Source organism: Symphodus melops (genome assembly GCF_947650265.1).
Source record: "Symphodus melops genome assembly, chromosome: 18".
Classification (NCBI taxonomy): domain Eukaryota; kingdom Metazoa; phylum Chordata; class Actinopteri; order Labriformes; family Labridae; genus Symphodus; species Symphodus melops.
The window spans coordinates 18,006,166-18,027,276 of record NC_136708.1 but is presented as its reverse complement, the minus strand read 5'-3'; the positions used below and the strand labels follow the sequence as shown (position 1 = coordinate 18,027,276).

At 41.1% G+C, this 21,111-nt stretch overlaps 1 protein-coding gene across 8 annotated transcripts in view; it reads right to left on the bottom strand.

The window, feature by feature from the left end:
• Positions 1-21,111, bottom strand: part of LOC306839969 (RNA-binding motif, single-stranded-interacting protein 3) — a gene marked incomplete at its 3' end in the record, with an annotated part of 278,776 nt that overhangs the window by 201,861 nt on the left and 55,804 nt on the right. For 2 of the 8 annotated variants that reach the window (XM_079368941.1, XM_079368939.1), the window contains exon 1: positions 849-2,376. The exons of 4 other annotated variants lie outside the window; for them this stretch is intronic. In XM_079368941.1, coding sequence (XP_079225067.1) covers positions 849-923 — 75 coding nt within the window. In that variant the 5' untranslated portion in view covers positions 924-2,376. Of the gene's footprint in view, positions 1-848; positions 2,378-21,111 lie in introns of those variants that run through there. 2 more of the 8 variants (XM_079368940.1, XM_079368938.1) reach the window with 2 other exon arrangements.

The following is a 21,111-nucleotide window of genomic DNA, read 5'->3' as shown; positions in this document are numbered from 1 at the left end:
TCCTGGGCTCCCATCCCAGAGGCACTGATGCATAGTAGGGCTAGAGCAAACACAAGCAGCCGTCCTCATGCCTGTTCTGTCTCTGAACCAGACACACCATCAACATGGAAAAAAGAGGGGTCATAACCTGTTTGTCCTGTTTTTTTGTAAAGCACAAAAAAAACAACGTGTGGTGTTAAGTGAATTAGAAACTTCCAAATGAAATGTTTAATTTGCCTATTTAGAAACACAGCATTGAAGCTTTTAAAGAATGGCAGACATTCAGCTTGCAATTACTTTATTAGTCGATTTAATTGGGAGCCTGATTCGCTTGTTTGTTTAATGTTTGACAGCACAAAATGAGCGGTCAGTCTGTTTTTTTTATTATTAGCTAACCAGAGTTTTGTAATTGTTGATATTGTTGAACAGTGTCACATCTAGAGCTTATCAGTTCGCAGGGGAGAGATGGATGGAGGTTGCAGGACAGCTTCTCGTCACGGTCTAGTAGGCTGGACCAACAGTAGCCCTAAGCATCCAGCCTTGATCTCTGATCCTTCATTCAGAGACGCACACACACACACACACACACACACACACACACACACACACACACACACACACACACACACACACATACACACACACTAACACAGCCATCCACACTCCAACGAGGTACCTCGGTACCTGCCATCTGAAACCATCACAGTCAAGGCCAGCTATCCATCAAATCCCAACTCCAGTCAGGGATGACAGGGGGGATGAATGGGAGTGCGTTGGAAGACAGGAGGTGGGGGGGGGGGGGGGGGATGAGTGTAGGTGTAGATGAGGAGGGATTAGGGAATGCAAGAAGAGCAGAAGAGCTGGCATACCTTGGTCTGGAGATAATGGGGGTAGTAGTAGGTGTACTGAGGGTACATTGGCTGCTGCTCCAATCGCTTGCCCATGTAGCTGGAATCCTTAGCACTGAGGCAGGGAATGGTGACACAGGGGCGGGAGCTGCCAAGTAGCTAGCGATGGGATAGAGGCAGCGGCGGGGCTGTGTGATTCCTTGTCTTGGCTGTCCGCACTGATGTGTCGCTCGTCGGATCTCCAGGGAGAAGGCAGGGTATGCGTTCTGGAGAGCCTTTTGGAGTAAGTCTTCCTCTGATGTGGATAGCTTACTGCTCCAGAGTCTCAATATCAGCTGGTTAGTGCTGGATCAATGGGAATATTTCCACAAGTGCCAGAACCGAAAGCAGCGTTTCTGTGTGCTGCCGGTATCTGATAGTAATGCGCGATAAGGGTGAGGTAGAAGAAGAAGAGAAAAGAGAAGAGGGTGCAGGTGGCAGTAGCTCTGACAGTCCTGTGAATGTTGGACAACGGGAGAGGAAGAGGAGGAGGAGGAGGAGAGGAGGAAGAAGGAAAGGGATGGCAAGGAAAAACGGGAGAGGATGTATAGGTTCACTACTCTATTTAGAGCTGTTTCGGTCCAGTCTTTCGCCGGGGCTTTAATCTGCCTCTGTCTCAACTGAATCTGACTCTGTCTCACTGCCCCTCTCTCTCTTTACAAACACTGGCTCTCTCTCTGTCTCTCTCTCTCTCTCTCTCTTGCTCTCTCTCTCTCTCTCTCCTCTGTAGTCTGATTCGACGGTGGCTGCGTGCTGTCCTGTTTGACAGAGGGGGAGATATCCTCAGCACCGGTGGCCGACGGATGCACTTTGTTGCACAGAGCAGAATCACAACACAAGTCGATGATAGAACCACAGAACAATCTCAGTCCGAAGCAGTGGAGTCGGCAGGAGGGCAGATAATTATCCCAGCTCCTAAATGATGTGGCAAAAGCGTGTGTTAAAAAAAAAAATCCACCGGTTGGTTAGTCCACTGGGTACGAGATAGAAGACGCGTGAAAAAAAAAGCAGTGACTGTGTCCCAGGTGCCCAGTAGAGAAGGAGTCCCTCGTCTGCGATCCTCCCTCTTCCTGCTCTTGTAAAATGTGTTCCTTATTCCGTCCTTGGCACTCTCGCTCCTCTAAGCAGCCTGCCTCGTTCTCTTTCCCTCTATTGCACAGTGACTCTCTCTCTCTCTCTCTCTCTCTCTCTCTCTCGTGTGTATTCTCTGTCACTCAGCCTCTCTCTCTCTCTCTCTCTCTCTCTCTCTCTCTCCTTCTCCTACACACTGACAGGGCGGTAAAGGGGGCTCGTCCAAGGCTTGCGAGTAGAGCAGACTGCCTCCTCCTTCCCCAAGCCCAGCCGGTAGGAGGGTCTTGAGCAGCTCTGTACGAGAGAGGGACCCAGACACAGAGCAGCGGGCTGCAGCGTTTCCACAACCTGGGAGAACGCAGGGAAGAGGAGGAGAGGAGTACAGAGAGACCAGAGAGCGGGGGATGGCATCAACGCGAGCAGTCGATTCCCCCTACTGGCTGCATCTGGTGCTGCTGCCTGGAACACACTGTGTCCTCAAAGCAATACTTTCAAACTAGGCTGAGTTTATCTGTTAGCCAGGAAAGTGGGATAAACCATTTTCAACACTCTTAAATAATAGAGATTTGTTTGTGTCAATGACGTTTTTTCCTTGTAAATAAAGTTTAAAAAAAATATCTATAACTGTGTTTTATAGTTAGATTTACTGTCTACATATTTTATGCATAAATCGATATAAAAGAATAATTTGACGATATTAGGTCACATCCAGGAAGTCGAGGATTTTTATATCACTAAGTAAGAGAAGAAGAAAAACTTAAGTAGTTCCTATATACATGTTTGAAATAAACAAAAGATTCTTGTGACCTAATGAAAGGATGCGTGCTCAGTGAAGACACCCGTGGCCATAAATTGCCCCCAAAAAACAAGTACAAATTTATCAACCCCACCTTCATGAAAATGTGAAATGACATATGAAGTTGTTATTAATAAGGCACCATGTTTTTTTTAGTAAAATTGTGCACTTGCCATGTTTAGATGTCAAATTGGAAATCTCCTATACTGACGGAAATGTGGCGTTCCTTTTTGTTTACTATCATGACTTTAGGAGTCGACAACAAGGATAAAAGCATTTGTGCTATAAAGACAAACCATGTGCATTTAAAGGCACTGATCATTATTCTATATAATAGACTGAAGATGCAGACAGAACATTTTCTCTTGTGTAAATTCAAACAACAAGGGATGAGATCATCTCTTTTGATTGACCATGACCAAAAGTCATTTGTCGATGAGTGTTTGCCTCATCAAAAGTAACCGCAGCACTCTTACTTCTTCAAACATCACATCTCTCAACATGTCCCACAGATCATCCTCATGCATTCGGAGGGACTCAACCTCCGGAGGGTTCTAAGTTACTCTGAGGACACAAGTTCAGCAGGCCTCATTTTTCACTTAATTAGCAACTCAACTTGGTTTTCATTTAAATTACCTGATACGAGTCCTGCAGGAAACCGCGGCTAAAAACTACACCATGAAACCACTGGACTGAAAACAATTACATCTTGGCAATTTCTTTCATCTGAAAGTAGACCCGCATTTTGATGAGTTTAGTTTTGTGTTTCATTGGTTACACATGAGAGCATTACTCCAAAAAAATAAAAATAAAAAAACCTAACAAGGGGGACGTCTCCTCGGACAAAAGACAGTTTTCAGATCACAGATTTCTAGAGTAATATTCAAGATGAGTGAGTTCAGCTGTCAGTATTTTGATAATTGCTTCTATTGCATCAATTTGTATTACATCGTACATTCTGTAACACTGAAATGATCATAAGACTTATTCAACGGATGAGCTGCAGGAGAAAATATATTACATTCATTGCAGTTTCACCAATAGTGCAAATCCACTTGTTTTGATGAGACTCGTAGTCTTTCACACATGCATAAAACCCTTGAAAATGTACCCCAGAGTTTTGGTTTGAGTTACATGCATGAGCACAAATGTCCATTGATTTTCACTACAACTAAAATCAGGATTTTTTTTTTCAGCTGGCCCTCTGGGAGCATTTCTGCTAGAAGCTAAACGTGTGAACGCAGCAGGTAACATACAAGAAAATTCCTCAGCGCTAAATGGACATGTATATCCTGCGACTGCTGTGTGAACAGTTTGATCTTTGTTAACTCCATTAGTTTCTGCTGGGCAGCATGTTCTTTCTTCAAGTCGTTATAGATACTGTGGAGAAATCTAATAACGCGTAGAAAGGGCAACTCAGGATGATTTCAGGGCAACTCTGTCCTGAAATGTTTCTTCAGGTTTTAAGGAGTACATGTATTTAAAAGAATCTTTAGTCATGTATCCTGTGTATGATGAAAGACCTCATCAATACAAGAAGAAGAATTCCAGCAATGTGAATAAAGCAAGAAGGAAAGGGCAGCTTTTAGAAAGAGAAGACTTTTATCAGATTGACCGTTTTTTATCTGTCTGAAAGAGATTAGGTTGATATTGATTGTGAATTTCCAGATTAACAGCCTCTGGATCAACTAGATACCCAAACGCTCAGCATCTGGGGGAAGGATGAACATAGAACACAAAGCAGGTAAGACAGACAAAGAGCGAATGGAGTAACAGAAGAAAAGATATGGAGAGAGAAGAAAGTGAGACACGATGGAGGCGCAGAGACACCGTGTGTCCACTTTTTTGACCATGTGAAAAGACCAATCATCATCAAGAAAGAGCAAATATGGACACATTGGGATTGCTTTAAACGGTGTGTTGGCGCTGTCTGGTGTCGTTTCTCTGCCTTCTGGATTATTGAATAAACAGCGTTTTGAATAAATCCCTTTTGAAAATGAGAAATAAATGTATTTTCTACTTTTTTTTTACGTGAGTTAGAAACAAAACAGATAAAGTAGAAGTATAAATTAATCTTTAAATAAAAATATCGATCAGTTGAAAAATGATATTTGTGACTTAATATAATACGAAACACTTAAAAATATGCTTTTTTCTTCTGCTGTTTAATATGCGACCTGATGAACTCTTTGCTCAAATGTATTCAAATTAGCTGACACAGAATGGAAACACAAGAGAGTCCAATTTCAGATGCATTGGTCAGTTAAACCATAAATATTCAGTGTGCCAACCATTAAGAATTAAGAGCTGAGACTCGAGACTCGAGACTCGAGACTCGACGATGGAACCTGAAGAACTTGACCTCCGACCACAGAGACAACACTGGAAACTACCTTGAGGAGCAGCTGATTTGAACTCTCTGCCTCCAGCTATGAGTGGGCAAAGGTTAGTTTATAAAAGCAACTTCAATAATGTGAGTGGAGAGCAGAAGTGCACAATGTGTGTAAATGAATGTCGTCATTGCTTGGCTTTCTGTGGAAGCAGACCTTGAAGACAGGATGTGTGTCTGTGTGTGTGTTTTTTTTCCCTGATTGTGACGAGAAGCCATAGTCTGAATCACTGGGCTCACGTCACAGAGAGGTGATACAAAGCCAGAGAGAGCAAGAATAAGTATTTTGTTTGTTTTGTGCAGATGGGCATCCGAAACTCAACATGGGCTGCCCACATTCTGATTTTTTTTCTTCAAAAAATTCACTTTAAATAATCCCTAGAACTTCTGAAAGGGTGCATAAAATATGCAGATTTAAAGTGATTTCTGTCAAGATTCGTATCATTTCAACCTTCTTTGTTCTCCATTTATACCTGCCGCCCAGAACAGAACACTAAGTGCCAGACAATTTCAAAGTACGTTCGGTGTTACTCACAGCTGATTTGACGGAGCACTTGTCAAGATGAAGCTCGAACTGTGCCTGTGTGCTGTTTCAAATATTTTAAAAACTCAGCTTTAACTATAAAAAAAAAATATATATAAAAATCTGCTAATACCCTGCAGTCGGGTCTGTCGAACATTTTCATAAAACAAAGCAGAAGCCATCTGCTGCTCCTCTGTTCTCATGTCTTTGATGCTCCATTCATTTTCTAAATTGAGAGCACGAGTGAGTCATTCGCAGGACTTTAAAAAAAAAAGGGGAAAGAGGAAGAAAGCTGAGGGCGCATCGTGCCCCTGAAGGTGTTAAGTAGTTACAATTGGCCTGAAAAGAATCAAGGCTAGTAACAAGAATAATAACAACACAAAAACTCAGCTTGGCCTCTCAAAAACAGTGTGAGTATTCTTTGGATTTTTACAGTTATTCAACTAGATCTGTTGCAATCCTGTTTGGCAAGTTTCCACATAAATGAAAGAGTGTTTTTTTTTTTCCTCCAACAATTAGGATACAGGATGATTCACATCCATGAAATGTGTCTGGAGGAGGCATTGAAAGAAAAACACCAGCAAGTCTTGTTGTTCTTGCAATTCATCTTGTTGTTCTGCTTCGTGTTCCTATTGTCGTTCTTTTACATGTTCTTGTTCTCTTTCTTCTTGGTGTTGTTTGTTCTTGTTCTCCTTTTGAATTGCACAATAATGCCATTGAAAAAGAATTCCTGAAGAGAATCCACTCTAAACTACTACCTGACCCCCCCGCCCTTTCTGAAAGGGGGCCATAGGACTTCTTCAAACTGCTACAGAAACCACAAGGCTTTCTTCCATGCAGTTTGCTAGACAGTCCTTTCATGGGTGTTTCCCAGAAATGATCAGATGTGTGGAATTCGAGGGAGGGCTGGCACCGTGCCATGGGAGGGGCAATGGGAGAGGCTGATGAGGAGAAAGAGGGTTTGGAGAATGGAGGATGAGAGAGGAAGGGGGGGGGGATGTTAGGGAACAGCAGGGTCTGGTATTCCTGGAAAAACCCCTTCTGCTTTTGGCGGCAGCCCTACTGGGAGATACCCCGGCAGCAAAAGATCATCTTGCATGTTTTATGCAAACGCACTGATGTAGCATGACTAACCAACTTCCCCAGGGCGTTCTGTTCATCATCAAGTGAAAGATGAACTGTCCAAGCAGTCCAGCTATGGCAGGGTTGATGTGCACATGCTGTCGGAAAACAGACACCAGCATCCATCAAAAAAAGTTTGACTTTATTTGAAGTTTGGATTCCAGCAAAGATCCTCAGATTAAATAGTACAACTAACTCAGACTAAATGTCTGTGATCACTTCAGTTAAGAACAGACTGATAAACAGATGTGTTCATCATTCCACTGAGTGCTCTGTTTGTCTGGAAAACTAAAGAGGGTTTTTTCATCATTAAAGCCACATTTAATTTAACTTCAACTGAAGGCATGCAATGACCCGTTGCAACAAATTTGAGATCAAAAAATGAAAATAAGGAAATAATTTGATAACATTCAGTATTTAAATGTATAGGGGAAAACAAAGATCTTTTTATTTTTCTTCAGTTTAAACTCAAAGGTCAAACTGCAAGAAAAGTGTTTCTAGAGGAAAATGAAGGAAAAAGTTATTCTTCGTTGTTCATTCCCATTGCATGACAAGATATTTGATCATTCAGGCCCTGCAGATTGCTGTCCAAAGATGAGTCTGCTTCTGGTCGGAGTTTCTGCCTCTTTAAAGGAAGCTTTGACTTGCTGCTGCTGCCAAGTGCTGCTCATTGTTGGTTATTGTTCTGTCTCCTTATAAATAAAACACAGAGGAGAGGTCCAGACCATAGACTCTGTTAAAATATGGATGACATGACAGCTGCCCAAAAGTAATGCCTCTAAACATGTGGAGCTCCCCCTACTGACTGGCTACAGGGTCCAAAGCTTCTTCTCCTTAATGACGATGCATTGATCAATAAAATCTAAATACATGGAAAACATTTTTTGAGGGAAAAATAAAAACAATTGAACCTTTTTTTTGGTTTTGTTTTACATGCCTTCACATGGGTTTTCGTGCCTTCACAACAGACATAGGGCAGTGGCTAGAGCTGGAAACCTGGAGAGAGAGAGAGCGTAGCAAAGGAGTAGCAGGTCAAATTCAGACTCAGGCTGCCCGCTTTGACGACTTTAGCCTCTATACATGAGGTCCAGGAAATAACCACTAAGCCACAGGTGCACCATCGTCGTTTTATTCTTAACTTGTGTCCATGTTTTTATATTTCTGTCAAGTGCCGTTTGTTTTTGTTGGCGGGAGGCACAGGACGCCAAAAACTGACCCTCAACCATCAAACGTCTACTCGGCCATCTCTGGCTCCAAACTCCAGAGTAACATGTCAGCGCCGGTCGTGAAGGGTATTGTGGCTTGATTCTTGTACAACGAGATGAAGTGGAGGCGTGCTGTCCATCTTCATATTTAGTCAAAGGTTAAACCAGCTCTATATGCAGAGTTACATTACATACTTTTTGGTAATGATTTGGCACTTTATAAATGGAAACTGCTTGATTGACTATGTAATTACGAAAAAAAAAAAAAAAAACACTGACTGTAACGAGCCCCGTAGGTTTCATTTCTATCTCCAATTACTCACAACAAATTGAATTTGCAAAGACAAGGGAGTGTGTTAAATTCAAATCAGTGTTGATTTTTGTATTTGTACAAAAGTTGCACTTTGCTCAGTTGCTGTGTAATTTAACTGGCATCCACACAAGCTTTGTCTCTAAAAACACTGTCCTCTGAGAAGCAGACCACATTTATGGAAATACAGGAAGTATATGGACTGAACCATGCATACAGTCTTTACATAACCTATCCATCTATCTCTTATTATACTCTTATTAGAGTATGGAAAGATGACAGTCTGAGGTAATTCAAACACATTCCCCCTCTGAGAGTATCATCTTCCACAGTGCAAAGAGCAGAGTGATGTAGTCAAGATAATATTGCAGAGCGCTTCCATTTATCTCTCTTACTTTATATATGATGGACTCATCACATGGTTTTGTTTGCTTATCTAATTCTTCATAATAACGTTAAAGGGCGGACTGACTTCAGACCACCAGTCCAGCACTGAGACATTTGATAAACACCAGGCAGATTTCCAGTGAGTCATTAGCCTCTATCACAACACAGAGTACATGAACACCGGCCTAATGGGGAGGAAATATGAGACCAGACGAGCATGAGTAAAAATGACTCACACAGCACCCTTTACTATACCCAATGAGAGACAGGCAAACCACTGAAAGACTAAATTGCCTCCATACTTACTAGATCTCTGTTCCAAATGTGAAATGTATATACAAGTCATACAGACAGACTCATTTCCTCATTAACGGGATTCTTAGAAAAGATCAGAGCGGTTACAAATGAGGTTTTACTGGGAAAAGAGGCCAACTTTCAGAGTGGCTTCAACATATTGTACGTGAGTGTGCAAGTGAGTGGCTGTGCTTGCCTCTTCTTTAGTGTTTGTGAAACTTTGAAAAGCCACAAGATTTTTTTTTTGCTTGAAGTAGTCAGAGCAGGGCTGATTGGTTTCTAGAATGCATTAGAGCTGATGTGTTCTTCTTCTTGTGCTTTCTATACTGTGCGTCTACTTTCCTGTATAAAGCCAAAGTTCACTGGAACAACAAAACTGCTTGGACTGCAGGCGAAAACCAGAACGCTTCCAACACAAAGAAATGACCAACTACCGCAAGATTTTGTTTGAATATAAATATGTTTCTTGGTAGAGATTAGAACTTAGCCCCACTCTGACATCTCTCCACTAATGCATGTCCTCAGGTCCTGCTTGTGAATGTGTGCAATTCAAGTCTATGTGTGTGAGAAGCATGTCTCTCAATAACAAGATTTAGAACCAGAATTTCCCTCAGGGATTAATAAAGTCATTTAAAATTAAACCTAAAAACTATCATGGGACTATATTCCCTTTGCCAAAACATTTAATACGGTTTGTAGCCAACTCTTAAAGTCCCCTAGCGAAAAAAAGTCAACAAGACTCTACAGCCAACACGTGCTTCCAACAATAATCACTTGCAGACAACTGTAACGCTGTTTGTGTAGCTTTATCAATGATTGGATCACCAAATTGTTTACGTACGAAATACCCAAGCATAACCCTCCACAAATTAAATCTAACATCAGAAAGGTCGATAGAAACTAAAAGGGGACAAAGTTTGGATTTGGGATTCCAATGGCTTTACAGTTAGATAGTCTACAGCTTGTGTTAGAGCAATGTGTGTGCTGACGCAAGCACAGGTAAGTACTGTGTGTGTGTGTGTGTGTGTGTGTGTGTGTGTGTGTGTGTGTGTGTGTGTGTGTAAAGCCAAACATGAGTGAGAAAAAAAAGTCTGTGATCATAGAAGAGTCAGGGTTATTCTGACTCCAAAGGTGAAAACACTCCAGTGGAGCTCAGAGATCAGACTTCCTGTGTGGCCTCATGCTAACCCCAATATAACAACTAGCAAAGGAAAGAAGCCATGTCCTTCTGCGAACCAGCAACCAATCTCACAGCCAAGGACAGCAGAGCTACATGCACGAAGATGAGCGAGAGAGGAAGGCAAGAAGATCTCTCTGTAATAAGGAATTATGTGCTGCAAAGGCATGGAGTGTGGGTTTTAAACAATAGATATTTCCCATGTGGACGTGCTAAGCCAAAATATTCACATTCCATATTGTTTAGAGCATGAAAAAGGCTGCAGGAAAAAAAAACCCAAAAAGAGGCATAAATCACTCAGGAGTCACACCGCGGGGAAATGGAATCGAGGCCTATCGAAGCTTCATCACAGCAACACTGTGTGTTTCATGTGCGTTTTGTTTTATTCATTGTGTTAATGCCCTACATACATCTAAGTGCTAAGTCATTCGTTTTTTGTCAGTTCAACTGTGTGTGCTACTTTTTCCTGTCTTTTTTGAGGATGCTGAGGCGTAGGAAGGAAGAAGCGTTTGACAATTTGCTATCAAAAAAAACCCTGAGCATGCTATTCGAAAGAAGAAGGCGCATGAATACTTGACGTTGGGTCTGCCCGCACATGTGCAGGAAACGGTGATCCAAGGCAAGGTATGCAAGAGGCTCACAGGCTGAAGAGTAAAATAGTAATGGAGAAAGGTGTTGAAGGCTTTGCCCACAGCAGATAGACATTACAGATAGGGGAAAGAGTTATGGTGAGCAGTGACAGATCCGTATAGGGGTATGGAGCCGAACGCTGCCTGCAATTGAGCAGGATGGGATGGGAGGAGAGCAGCAGTGTTTTAAAGCACTGCTAAGTCATCGTGGAATGAAGTGAAATGACCACATGTCACAGCGAGATGAGGAGTGAGAGGGAGGGGACAAGGCAGAGAGAAACAGTGCAGAGAGTAAGGAGAGAGAGAAAACAGAGTGTGTCGTTCTAAGAGGAATATTTCAGGGTGGTAAATGGAGCAGAACTCCATTCCAGCTCCTCTCTTAACCTCCCCCAGTGTCTCATCCTCTGCATGCAAAGCATGAAGCCCCGGAGACAAAGACAACAGAGAGAGAAAGAGAGAGGAAGAGAGAGAGAGAGAGAGCTGGAGAGACATGCTTCAGGACAAAATAACACTGAATTAATAGGAAAGACATGTTGTTCATGCATTTACTTAACATAACAGGAAACACACAGAGGCGTAGGATAACAAGTCGTAGGTGAAATTCTGATTCATTTTTTGGTTAAAAACATGAGGAAGGTTAAGGCAACCACTGAGCATGTTAGCCACTGGCAGTTTTTTTTTTTCACAGCATTTGAGGAGGGGAACACCCTGGACTGATCTCCAGTCAATTGCTGCCTTATTGCAGAGTCATAATGAATCTTTATGCTTCAGTAACATTTTAATGTCAACAACAGCTCACATGACTATTTGTACATCGCTCATGGTCATGATTTTACAGGGAATTATTTCCCAACATTTCAGTTTCTCCCAGCTTTACCCAAGATGAATGTGTCTTTCTACTCATTGTTTTGGTTTTCTAGCCTACAATTACACAATTCAGTTTCACTCTTGCTGTTCTGATAACATATCTGCTGCCAATAGCGTGATCGTTTTTTTTTTTTTCCAGACACAAGGCTCTGGACAAACGAAGACAAGGTGAATGATTAGTTGTTGAATATTGTAGCTGTCAAAGCCAGGTGTTTTTTTTTTTCTTTTCTCTTTGGTTGGAGGTGAACATCATGGGGGGGAAAGCAGGACGGCTAGTGGACTTGAATTGGTCAAGCAGAGTTCTTCACATCATGTTTGAAGGTTATAACATATCCATGTCATTTTAGAAATCGTTTTACATCGTCCCTAAGAATTCATAAATTGTTAAATCAGATGGCTCAAAACATCCTGATAGTGAAACTTCACTCTGAGCAAATCTCAGACTGGGTGTTTTACTTGCCAAAGACAAATAGGTTCCAAAAAAAGGCATTTCTTTTTCTTATCAACAAACAAAAGGTTTTTCACTATAAGGCCTTGATACCAAAACTGAGATAAAACAACATTGCTGTACATAATTCAAGATGAGATGATGAGGATTGAGATTAAATGTGACCTTTATTGACCCCCCCATAGGGGCAAAATAAGAAAATAGCAGACAGTTTTGGAGGCTCAACTGTGGGGGTAACGGCCGCCAAATGTCTCTTTTCTCTTTGAATGTAAATTGTGAAACTTACTCATCACCTTGGACAGTTCCACTATTAATATCCGCTGTGTATGTCTTTAAAAAGCAGACATGCTTTGAGAGTACCTGGCATGCTTTACACACACAATAATAGCGCAAATCAAAATTTGTAAGCATATCCTTGGCATGCAGTGCATTCTTTGGAACAGTATTATGGGATTTGTATGGTGTAATACTGCCAGATGGCAGCGAGGTACATGAAAGCACATAATAGATGATTAAGAACGTTCACTTTATGGTGCAACTCCACCGGGTAACATTTAGATATGAGCATATAAGACTTTCAGGGTGATGCACTTTGAGATTGCCTCCTTGGCGGCGCCTCTATAATTAGTAGTAGTGAAGTCATCAAAGTGCACCAACTAAATGGAGCAAAGCGGCTCCAACAGACCCGCCACCTTTCTCACAATCAAGGCTGAATGCTTGGAGAGGAGGAATGGGCTTAGGGGGGGGGGGGGTAGAAAATCATGAAAAAAAAAAAAAATCACCATAAAAACTTTAAAGGCAGACAAACTGTAATAGACACTTAGTTGGTCTCTGTGTGGGGCTTGACAGCAGCACAAAAACAAACATGTTAACCATCAAACTCTTCCTCCAAAAAGAGTTTCTCAATCTCAAGCACTGCTTGTCTGCTGCCAAAACAACACACAGTGGAACCTTCAAGAATGACAAGCTTGTCAAACAAATTCAAAAATACCCCCCAGCTGAGCTCAGTAGCAAAACAGAATCCAACATTCAGACTTTATTCGTTTTGTGTTTCATTGACTTTTCCAAATGAAAGTTTGCGCATCGATTCAAAAATCCTGTTCATAGCTCACTAATGAGCAAATGATGAAGCCAGTTCTTGCTTGTGTTGAAAGGACATTTTGTTGAGTAAAACAACCATTCAAATCTGACAAAAATGTGAAGAAAAAAAAACTGGGACGACAATGTTCGATACTGTGCAGATAAGTGGACAGATAACCAACCTTCAGGAGTTCTGTCCCTAACATTAGTGTTACACTTAGAACCATGTATGTTTTTGTAACATATGTTTCAACTTGTAGCAGGAAATTAAGGTGTTCAATTATTACTACTAATGCTAATGTAATGGTCTTATAATTCAGTATTTACTGTTTTATACTGTAGCTACAAACCCAACTGCTTGTTTATATTACTGCATACAAAGAACATTTAATGGCTACAGCCACTAACACTCTGCACTCTCCAGAGTGCATTGTAAGCAAAGTGGACTAATGTGTTTTTCTTCTTTAACAGTAAATGACTGATTGTGCTTCAACACAGTCAGCCTGGAAAGAAGCATTTGCTCTTTGATTCAATGTAGCCTGATGCTCATAATAAATGTTTCATATCACAGCTTGTAAAACAAGATAAGTTCAGCAGTTTGATCCTCTGATGAAAATCGTTGGGCTTGTATATAATAGATAGTTGTGGGTAAAGGAATTCATGTTAGGTCCTCGATAGTATATGAATAATTAAATCTGATCCTGAGAAATTCATTTGTTCAAGTGGGTGCATGTGTGTATGTAGCCACAGGCCTTAAGCTCTGGTCAGAATAGTCAAGGCCTCATCATGGCTTTCTTTCCCATACGGTTCATGTTCAGCCTTCTCTGAGGCCCATATTGCATGATTGCGCTGAAGAACCAGTATAATCAGCCATAATGCTTTACAGATGTTATGGGTGTTTTTAAAGCCAAAACTACAGCCCAAGGCAACCATATATGAAATCCCATCTGTGCATGGATGTCAATGTGTGTGATTGTGTGTTTGTGTCTGTATGTGTGGCTGAAAACCAGGGCAAGATGGGAGCGAAACATTGTGAATTAAGGTCACATCTATAGCTCAGGATGTGTGATTTATGTTCCCCTGCTTCACCCTGTCATTGACTAATCACCTGAAGTGAAAGTAACAGGTGCAAACTGATTTGCCGAAGAGCGATTTCGCAGATGAGATGCTCTGAATTTGCCGTCAAACATGGCTGAGCAACAGCAAAAAAAACCCACAATGACATGTAAATATGACAGTGCACATGATCTGAACAAGCTTGACACCCATTTAAATCCCTGCATGATCTGCCATCACCCTTTCTAATCCAGCCTCTAAGACCTTAAATCCTGTCCAACATCTAATATCAACCACAAAACTGTGGCTAAATGAAGACTGGAGGCATACCGCAGACTGGAATTTGCATGGACCTCCCGCTCTTGTGAAATAGGAAATGAAACATGCGGAGGCTTGGAAGCGCCTTCAGATTCTGGATATTCCTGTGGTCTGGTGCTTGGGATCATGTGGCCCAGAGTCTTTTATTCCTAATGGTGGAGAACACCATGCTCTGGTCACGACAGGAAATGCCTGCTAGGTGAAACATCCGCCCAAAAAAAGCAATCATTCAGAAGTGTCAGAAACACAACGTTGTGTAGATGTGATGGAATCAAGTCAACTGTGATGAATTAGAGAGGAATTCCATTTTTTTTTTCAGGTCTGGATCAGGATTTTTTATTTGCAAATCAAAGACTGCAGTTAAAGGGTCCATGGAAAACCAGACATTTATTTGAATTAACACCACAAAAATGTGGAAAAAAACACTTGTTACAAAGGTGCGATGTACTGGGCTTATGCTGTTGATTTCAAAGCGTGAAAATACAAACACAGTGTGAAACATGTAATTTCCACTTCCCTCACAGCATTTTACCAGATTTTACTCAAACTGCCAAGGAGGACAGGTGCTGCCCCCCAAAAAATGGGCAACATTTACGACAGGATTATGGAGAAAAAGATGAAGACAAATGTGAAGGTTCTGTATTTAACCAATCTGCATAACGGGAGTTAATACATGTGGAAAATACTAGCTGACAAGGATTGGAGAATTCAGTTTGAATTTAATGTTGCAATGCCTTTACATACAACTGTTATAATAAGAGCTGTTTACATTGTGCTCCTAACAGTTTACAGAACATAGTGACTCAGAAAACTTGTTAATGCTGACAGGAGTTTTAATGGTTTAATGCGTTTGTGTAAATAAGCAGAAATTGGCCATTATAGTGAATTCCAGAAGAAAAATGGACATATTTATTCCACAGCTACTAGATGGTGTTGATAGTGTCAACGTGCGTGCGTATGTGTGTGTGTGTGTGTGTGAGTGTGTGTGTGTGAGTGTGTGTAGGCGATGCTGTGGAGGTGGTGGAAGTCATGTCATAGGAAGCAAATGCACATCGGCACACAGAGACACACTCACAGCACTCAGTCACTCAGCCTCAGTGTGCTTCACTGTTGAAGCAAATTAAGGAAGCCTTGGCAGCCTTTTAATGGTCTGTCACAGTCTAACAGGTTTAGAGCGCTTACAATGGACCCAGGCACTAAGCCCGACAGCTCGCGCTTAATTGTTCAGAACCTCTGAGTGTGTGTGTGTAAGTGTGTTAACTGTTAGGGCCATTTTGTGCCTGTAACTACAGTCATTGATTCTCATTATGAGGGCAGATAAGATATGTGCTTCCGGTCTGTCTGTTTGTCGGTGTGACTGGTTCAATAACTCGAGCACTTAAGCCAATATGTTATGATGAACGTGGTGCCAAATGTTGCTTTTCAAAAAACAATATACCTTTTCATTTTAGAGGAAGTGATAAACATGAAGTGTTCACGTACACTTGTTTGCTCATCCGGCGAGGAAGTGTTGGATGTTAACTCGGGGCTATTCTCCACAAAGCAGAATCACAAAGTTTCCTTGTGATTCTAAATGGACCATCCTCAAAAAACCACAAAGACATGCAGGGAACAAAGCCAAAAAGTAGATTGAGATATTGACTCAAGCAGGGGATAAAAAAACAAATCATCAAGTGTCTCATTTTTCAAGTGGTGCCTGAAGGAATCAACAAAGCAAATAAAGGGGTTTGTTTTTGTCTCTGATAGCCGCTCCATCAGCCAGCAAACTGGTCCTCAGTGGACGGATCTGCGGGGCCTGTAAATTCCTCCTAAATGGTCGGAGATTTTGAGCAGAGTGACCTAGAATATGTTTGACAATCTTCTTTTAATTAGGCCTTGAAGACACGACTCATTCCAAGTGCTGTCCCGAGAGCTAAATTAATTAATGAGACAAAGCCCATTCCAGCTCGTGGTGACGATGAATCATTGCAGTATTTGGGGAATGAGCAATGCTCTTCATTCAAGGGCTAATGAAAGAGACTTAGACTGTAGCATGGGAGCTGATGGACTTCGCCATGTACAGTACACAAAGGCATCTGCTGCTTCTGGGGAAAAGAATTCATCTTTCAAATGATCTTCTAAAGGATGGGATTTATCTTTAGAAAAAGATCTTAGCCTTCAAAATGGTTCGACTTTTCTCGATCTGTTTTGCTCCTTTCACTTCCAACTTCTCAGGACTCCAACTCAACTTTTGTTTTCATTCTTTAGGTATTTTCCTTCCTGGGCGATCCACTGATAACTAACCTCTACTCAACTGCCTTGTTCAGGCCATCAGCCAGCAGACGTGTACTCACCCACCGCCAGCAGGCAGGCCATTCATTTAGCTAAATGACTGTGTCATCTGTCAGCCTGTATTAATGGATGTTTGTGAGTTATGGCTAATTAAGCTAATCACAACACCAAGGGTTGTGCCAGAGATCAGGACTAACAAAGAGAGACGGATGAAAAGGTGATTTGGTGGGGATGGTGGTGTTTCATAATACACCTGAATTGTAGATTTGTTTTAATAGAAATCATATTGTTTTTTTACCTATTTTACTTATGGGATAAACAAACAGTCTCACTATTAACGTTTGGTTGCTTGAAATTACAGCAGATCCACAATTTGCAATTCAAATACTTTCCTCATTAGTCTAAATCACTTCCTTGTTGACTTTTTTCTGTCAATTCCTCCCGCTGATCCTTTGCAATGTCCTTTCTGTCGCATCACTTAGTTTTCAGGGACACGGTGAAACAAGGGATGTGCCAGGAATCCTGACTCGCAGGTTTGTATTGACTGAAAGATTGACCAGTATGTGCCCAGCATGTCTAATTAAGTAACAACTCAAGTTTACCCTGGGGACATGTCCAGGTTAAACTGGAGGGCTCATGGGGATGTCCATGCCCCCTGATAAAACAGTGATAACCCACTTACATTTAATTAGGGGAACAATTGGTCCTATCAATAACTGATACGATTCCCCAAAATAAAGAAAAACCTGTTCAATTGGTTGACCAGTGAAAATGAACAACTCTTGCACCAGTTCTCATAAGTGTAGAATTTGTTTTGCTCAAGCGCAGGTATGCTAGCTTTGTTCTGTGCTGCATGTGTGTCTCTATCTGTATGTTATGAGGAGAGATGAACTCTGCAGCAGTACATAGACGCAATGCGGGCTGAGCCCTGAGCTCAGAATTCCTCTGAAGACTTACCACATATATCTTGTCATAAGAAGACCAAAGGACTTTGACTTTTGTTTCCTTTGATACAAACAGTGCCACATCTGCATGTGCTCTGATTAATGTGCTTATTAGAGCACAACATGGATGCTGTTAGCAGCAGACCACAAAAGTAAGACAATTGTGCCCTTTTGTACATAGTTAAGTACTTCAATAAGGCAATTAAACCAGGACAAATGCAAGATCAAGTTTCCAAAGCACGCATCACATACATCATATCACAAAATAATGAAACACTATCACAAAAATTAGGAATATCTGGACAGAGGCGACCCGGATGATTAAAGCAATTTCAGAACCATCTGGATGTTAAGCACTTCAGAGATAATCAGTGGAGAGGAGATCTACAATCATATATGAAACACCTTAGGGTTTGCACACAAAAATGTGTTCATATAAGCAAATAAAGTTGACTAACAACATGGAAATTCCCATTTGGCTTAATATTAAAATACCCATCTTCATAACTTCATAGTAACTAGAATTTGCCAAACATTTTCTCCTCTCCAGTCTTACTTCTGGATTGAATAGGGTAACTTTCTGGTCCAGATAAACGCAACCTGACAGATACCAGTGTGCTGTATCTGAGGCTTTAAAAAGGCAGTCCACATACCAATGGGTGACATCACAGTGGCAATGTCCATGACTTGTGTAGTTTATGGTAGTCACACATAAAAGAGTGGCAACACGCTAAGTAAGCTAAAGAGCAGTTCCTCCTTAAGTCTTTGCACTAAAGACAACTTACAATGCAGAAAATATTAAGCACCTTCCGGATAGCTATCATATGCAAAAATAATGGTCATGTGTTCGACAGTGGTGGAACAAGTGGATCAGGAAGAAGTTGAGTACTGTTGAGTACTAAACGTGGAGCAGTTATAGTGCTCTGTAACAAAGCATGATTAAAAACAAAGGCAGGGAAAGGAACACATACAATTAAGTCAGAAGTTTCTGAACAAACATCCCAAGAGCAACCCTCCACAAGCAGGGTGGAAATTCATTTATGTCTACACATTACCGGACAATGTTTGTCCGGCATTATTGCTTTTACACATAAATGGGTTCTGTCACACCAATTAGTAGAAAGTACCTGCACTGAATGTTTCCCTTTCTTTGCCATTGTGCTTAAGATCAATTCTCCATAGACGAGAAAATCTATAACATGAGGCTTAGGCTGAAGGAGTGTTTGCTGCCCATGTGGCTTAAAGTAAGGAATCCTGTGACACTGTGTGCAATCATTAGCTTGTCAGGCTTTATTACAGTAAACCTTCTGACGCCTGGCTACTCACCATGGCAGTAATCTAACCTGTTTGGCTGTCTGGTTAACAGCATACATACAGTATACTGAAGGAGGAGAGGTTTGATGTCACTACGGTCCAGTTTCTCCGCTACTTCACATTTCTCTCTCCAACTCTTCTTTAGACCTCTCTACTGTTTGTCTTTCTCCATCTGTGTCTTCATAGTTGTCACTGGAGTGTGTAAGCATGCTTACATATAAGTACTGGTTACTAATTAAAAAAAAGGTTAAGCTAATGCGAATGCTATCAGTTAGCATGAAAGTAACAGAAGAGTCTGGACATTTAAAAAAAAAAAGATATCAACAGTGAAACTAATCCAGCCAGCAATGACTTTCCCATGAAACATATTCCGGAGCGGAAATCCACTGTATACAACAGTGTTTAGTGGGAGTAGACATTGCATATTCAGGACATAACACAATCTCTCACTTTGACTATTTTTCCAGTCATATCTCCTGACTTCTACATGACTTTCTCCACAGCTTTTTGTCATACCATCTTCCCCCCCTGAGGGATCTTCATCCCCCCATATTAAGAGTGGAAATGTATCCGCTTCCATTGTAATTACAAACCCACTGGAGGCAAAGCTTCTTGATCTCCGCTGGATCCTTGCTTGCTTCCCTTTTTTCTCTTTATTTACTCACCTCTCTCAGCCGAGGGGACAGACACATGCTGAGCTATCAGTTCTGTTTTTCTTCCCCTTCTGCTTGGGCTTTCTTTGCATCTAATCTGCTTGAAATTACAATAGCATTTAGGAAGGCAATAAAAGAAGTATTGTACATTGGGAGGGCGTTTGAAAGAAAGAATGGGGAGGGGGTGGTGGAATTTGTTTGTTTGTTCATTCTGGGGTTTTCTCTTCTGTGAAGCATATGTGTTGCTTTTACAATGCCGTAAAAGTGCACCCTGCAGACCCAAACATTGGATCCATGTTAGTGTCTGGAATAACCATCTCAGGGCACTGACTTATCTGTCTTCAGGTGAAAAGTGTCAGTAACAGCCCAGGACAAAAGCTTGATGGTGGAAAGAAGTTGCTTTCTGCATGGATGATGTGATAACTTTAGAAATTGCTTTCAGATGAAAAACAGTCCAGTCATAGTCAGCAGACTAAACAGGTTTGAAGGTAAAGGTCAACCCCCATGGTTATCTGAAACCAAGACCGTTTCAGCAAGTACCGGAGAGTTGTGATCTACAAACATGCCACAATAACAAAAGAAAACTAAAATAAGAAAAAAGCCAAAGGTGTATTTCAAATCATTTCCAGAGTGTTGTTTTGTCTCATATGGACCAGGGGAAAAAAATGAATTCTTGTTTTCTGGCTTTGAGATACGTCCAATGTGTATTTTCTAGAATGTCGAAGACTAGCAAGGCTATCACACACAGGGGTCCATGCAATAGGAAGAAGAATGAAATTACAAGTTATTGGACTTTTTTCTGTTAGACTAACAGACCGTAGAAGAAATCAAATATTCAGGTTTTTATTTGAATCAATGTATAAATCTGTCCAGCTTAAACTTGAGCTTGAATTTCCCTCGGGATCAATAAAGTATCTATCTATCTATCTATCTATCTATCTGTCTGTCTGTCTGTCTGTCTGTCTGTCTGTCTATCTATCTAAACAGAGTAAAGATTCAAATGTGATCCATAAATTAAGTATACTTGACTTGACAATTTTGATCCATTACAATTAAGCACAGGGAATAGTTGACCATTTAACTGGGTATTGGGTTTTTTTCCAGCCACGTTTACGATAACAGAAATACAGTAATATAACTACTTTTTGGTGAGTGCCAACATAAGTGATTATGTCACATAATAAATGTTTCAGTCCCGATACCAAAACAATACTTTTCCTCAAGTAGCTTGGAGAATATCATTGTTTTTTTGAGACAAAAAAAAAAAAAAAAAAAGATTGAATTGTGATGTACCATAAGAGGAAGTAATATAAGTTGATCACTAGAGTTTTAGCTTGTCAGTCTCCTAATGAAAGCGCCACCCTCAGCACCGCGAGAGGTGCAGGGTGACA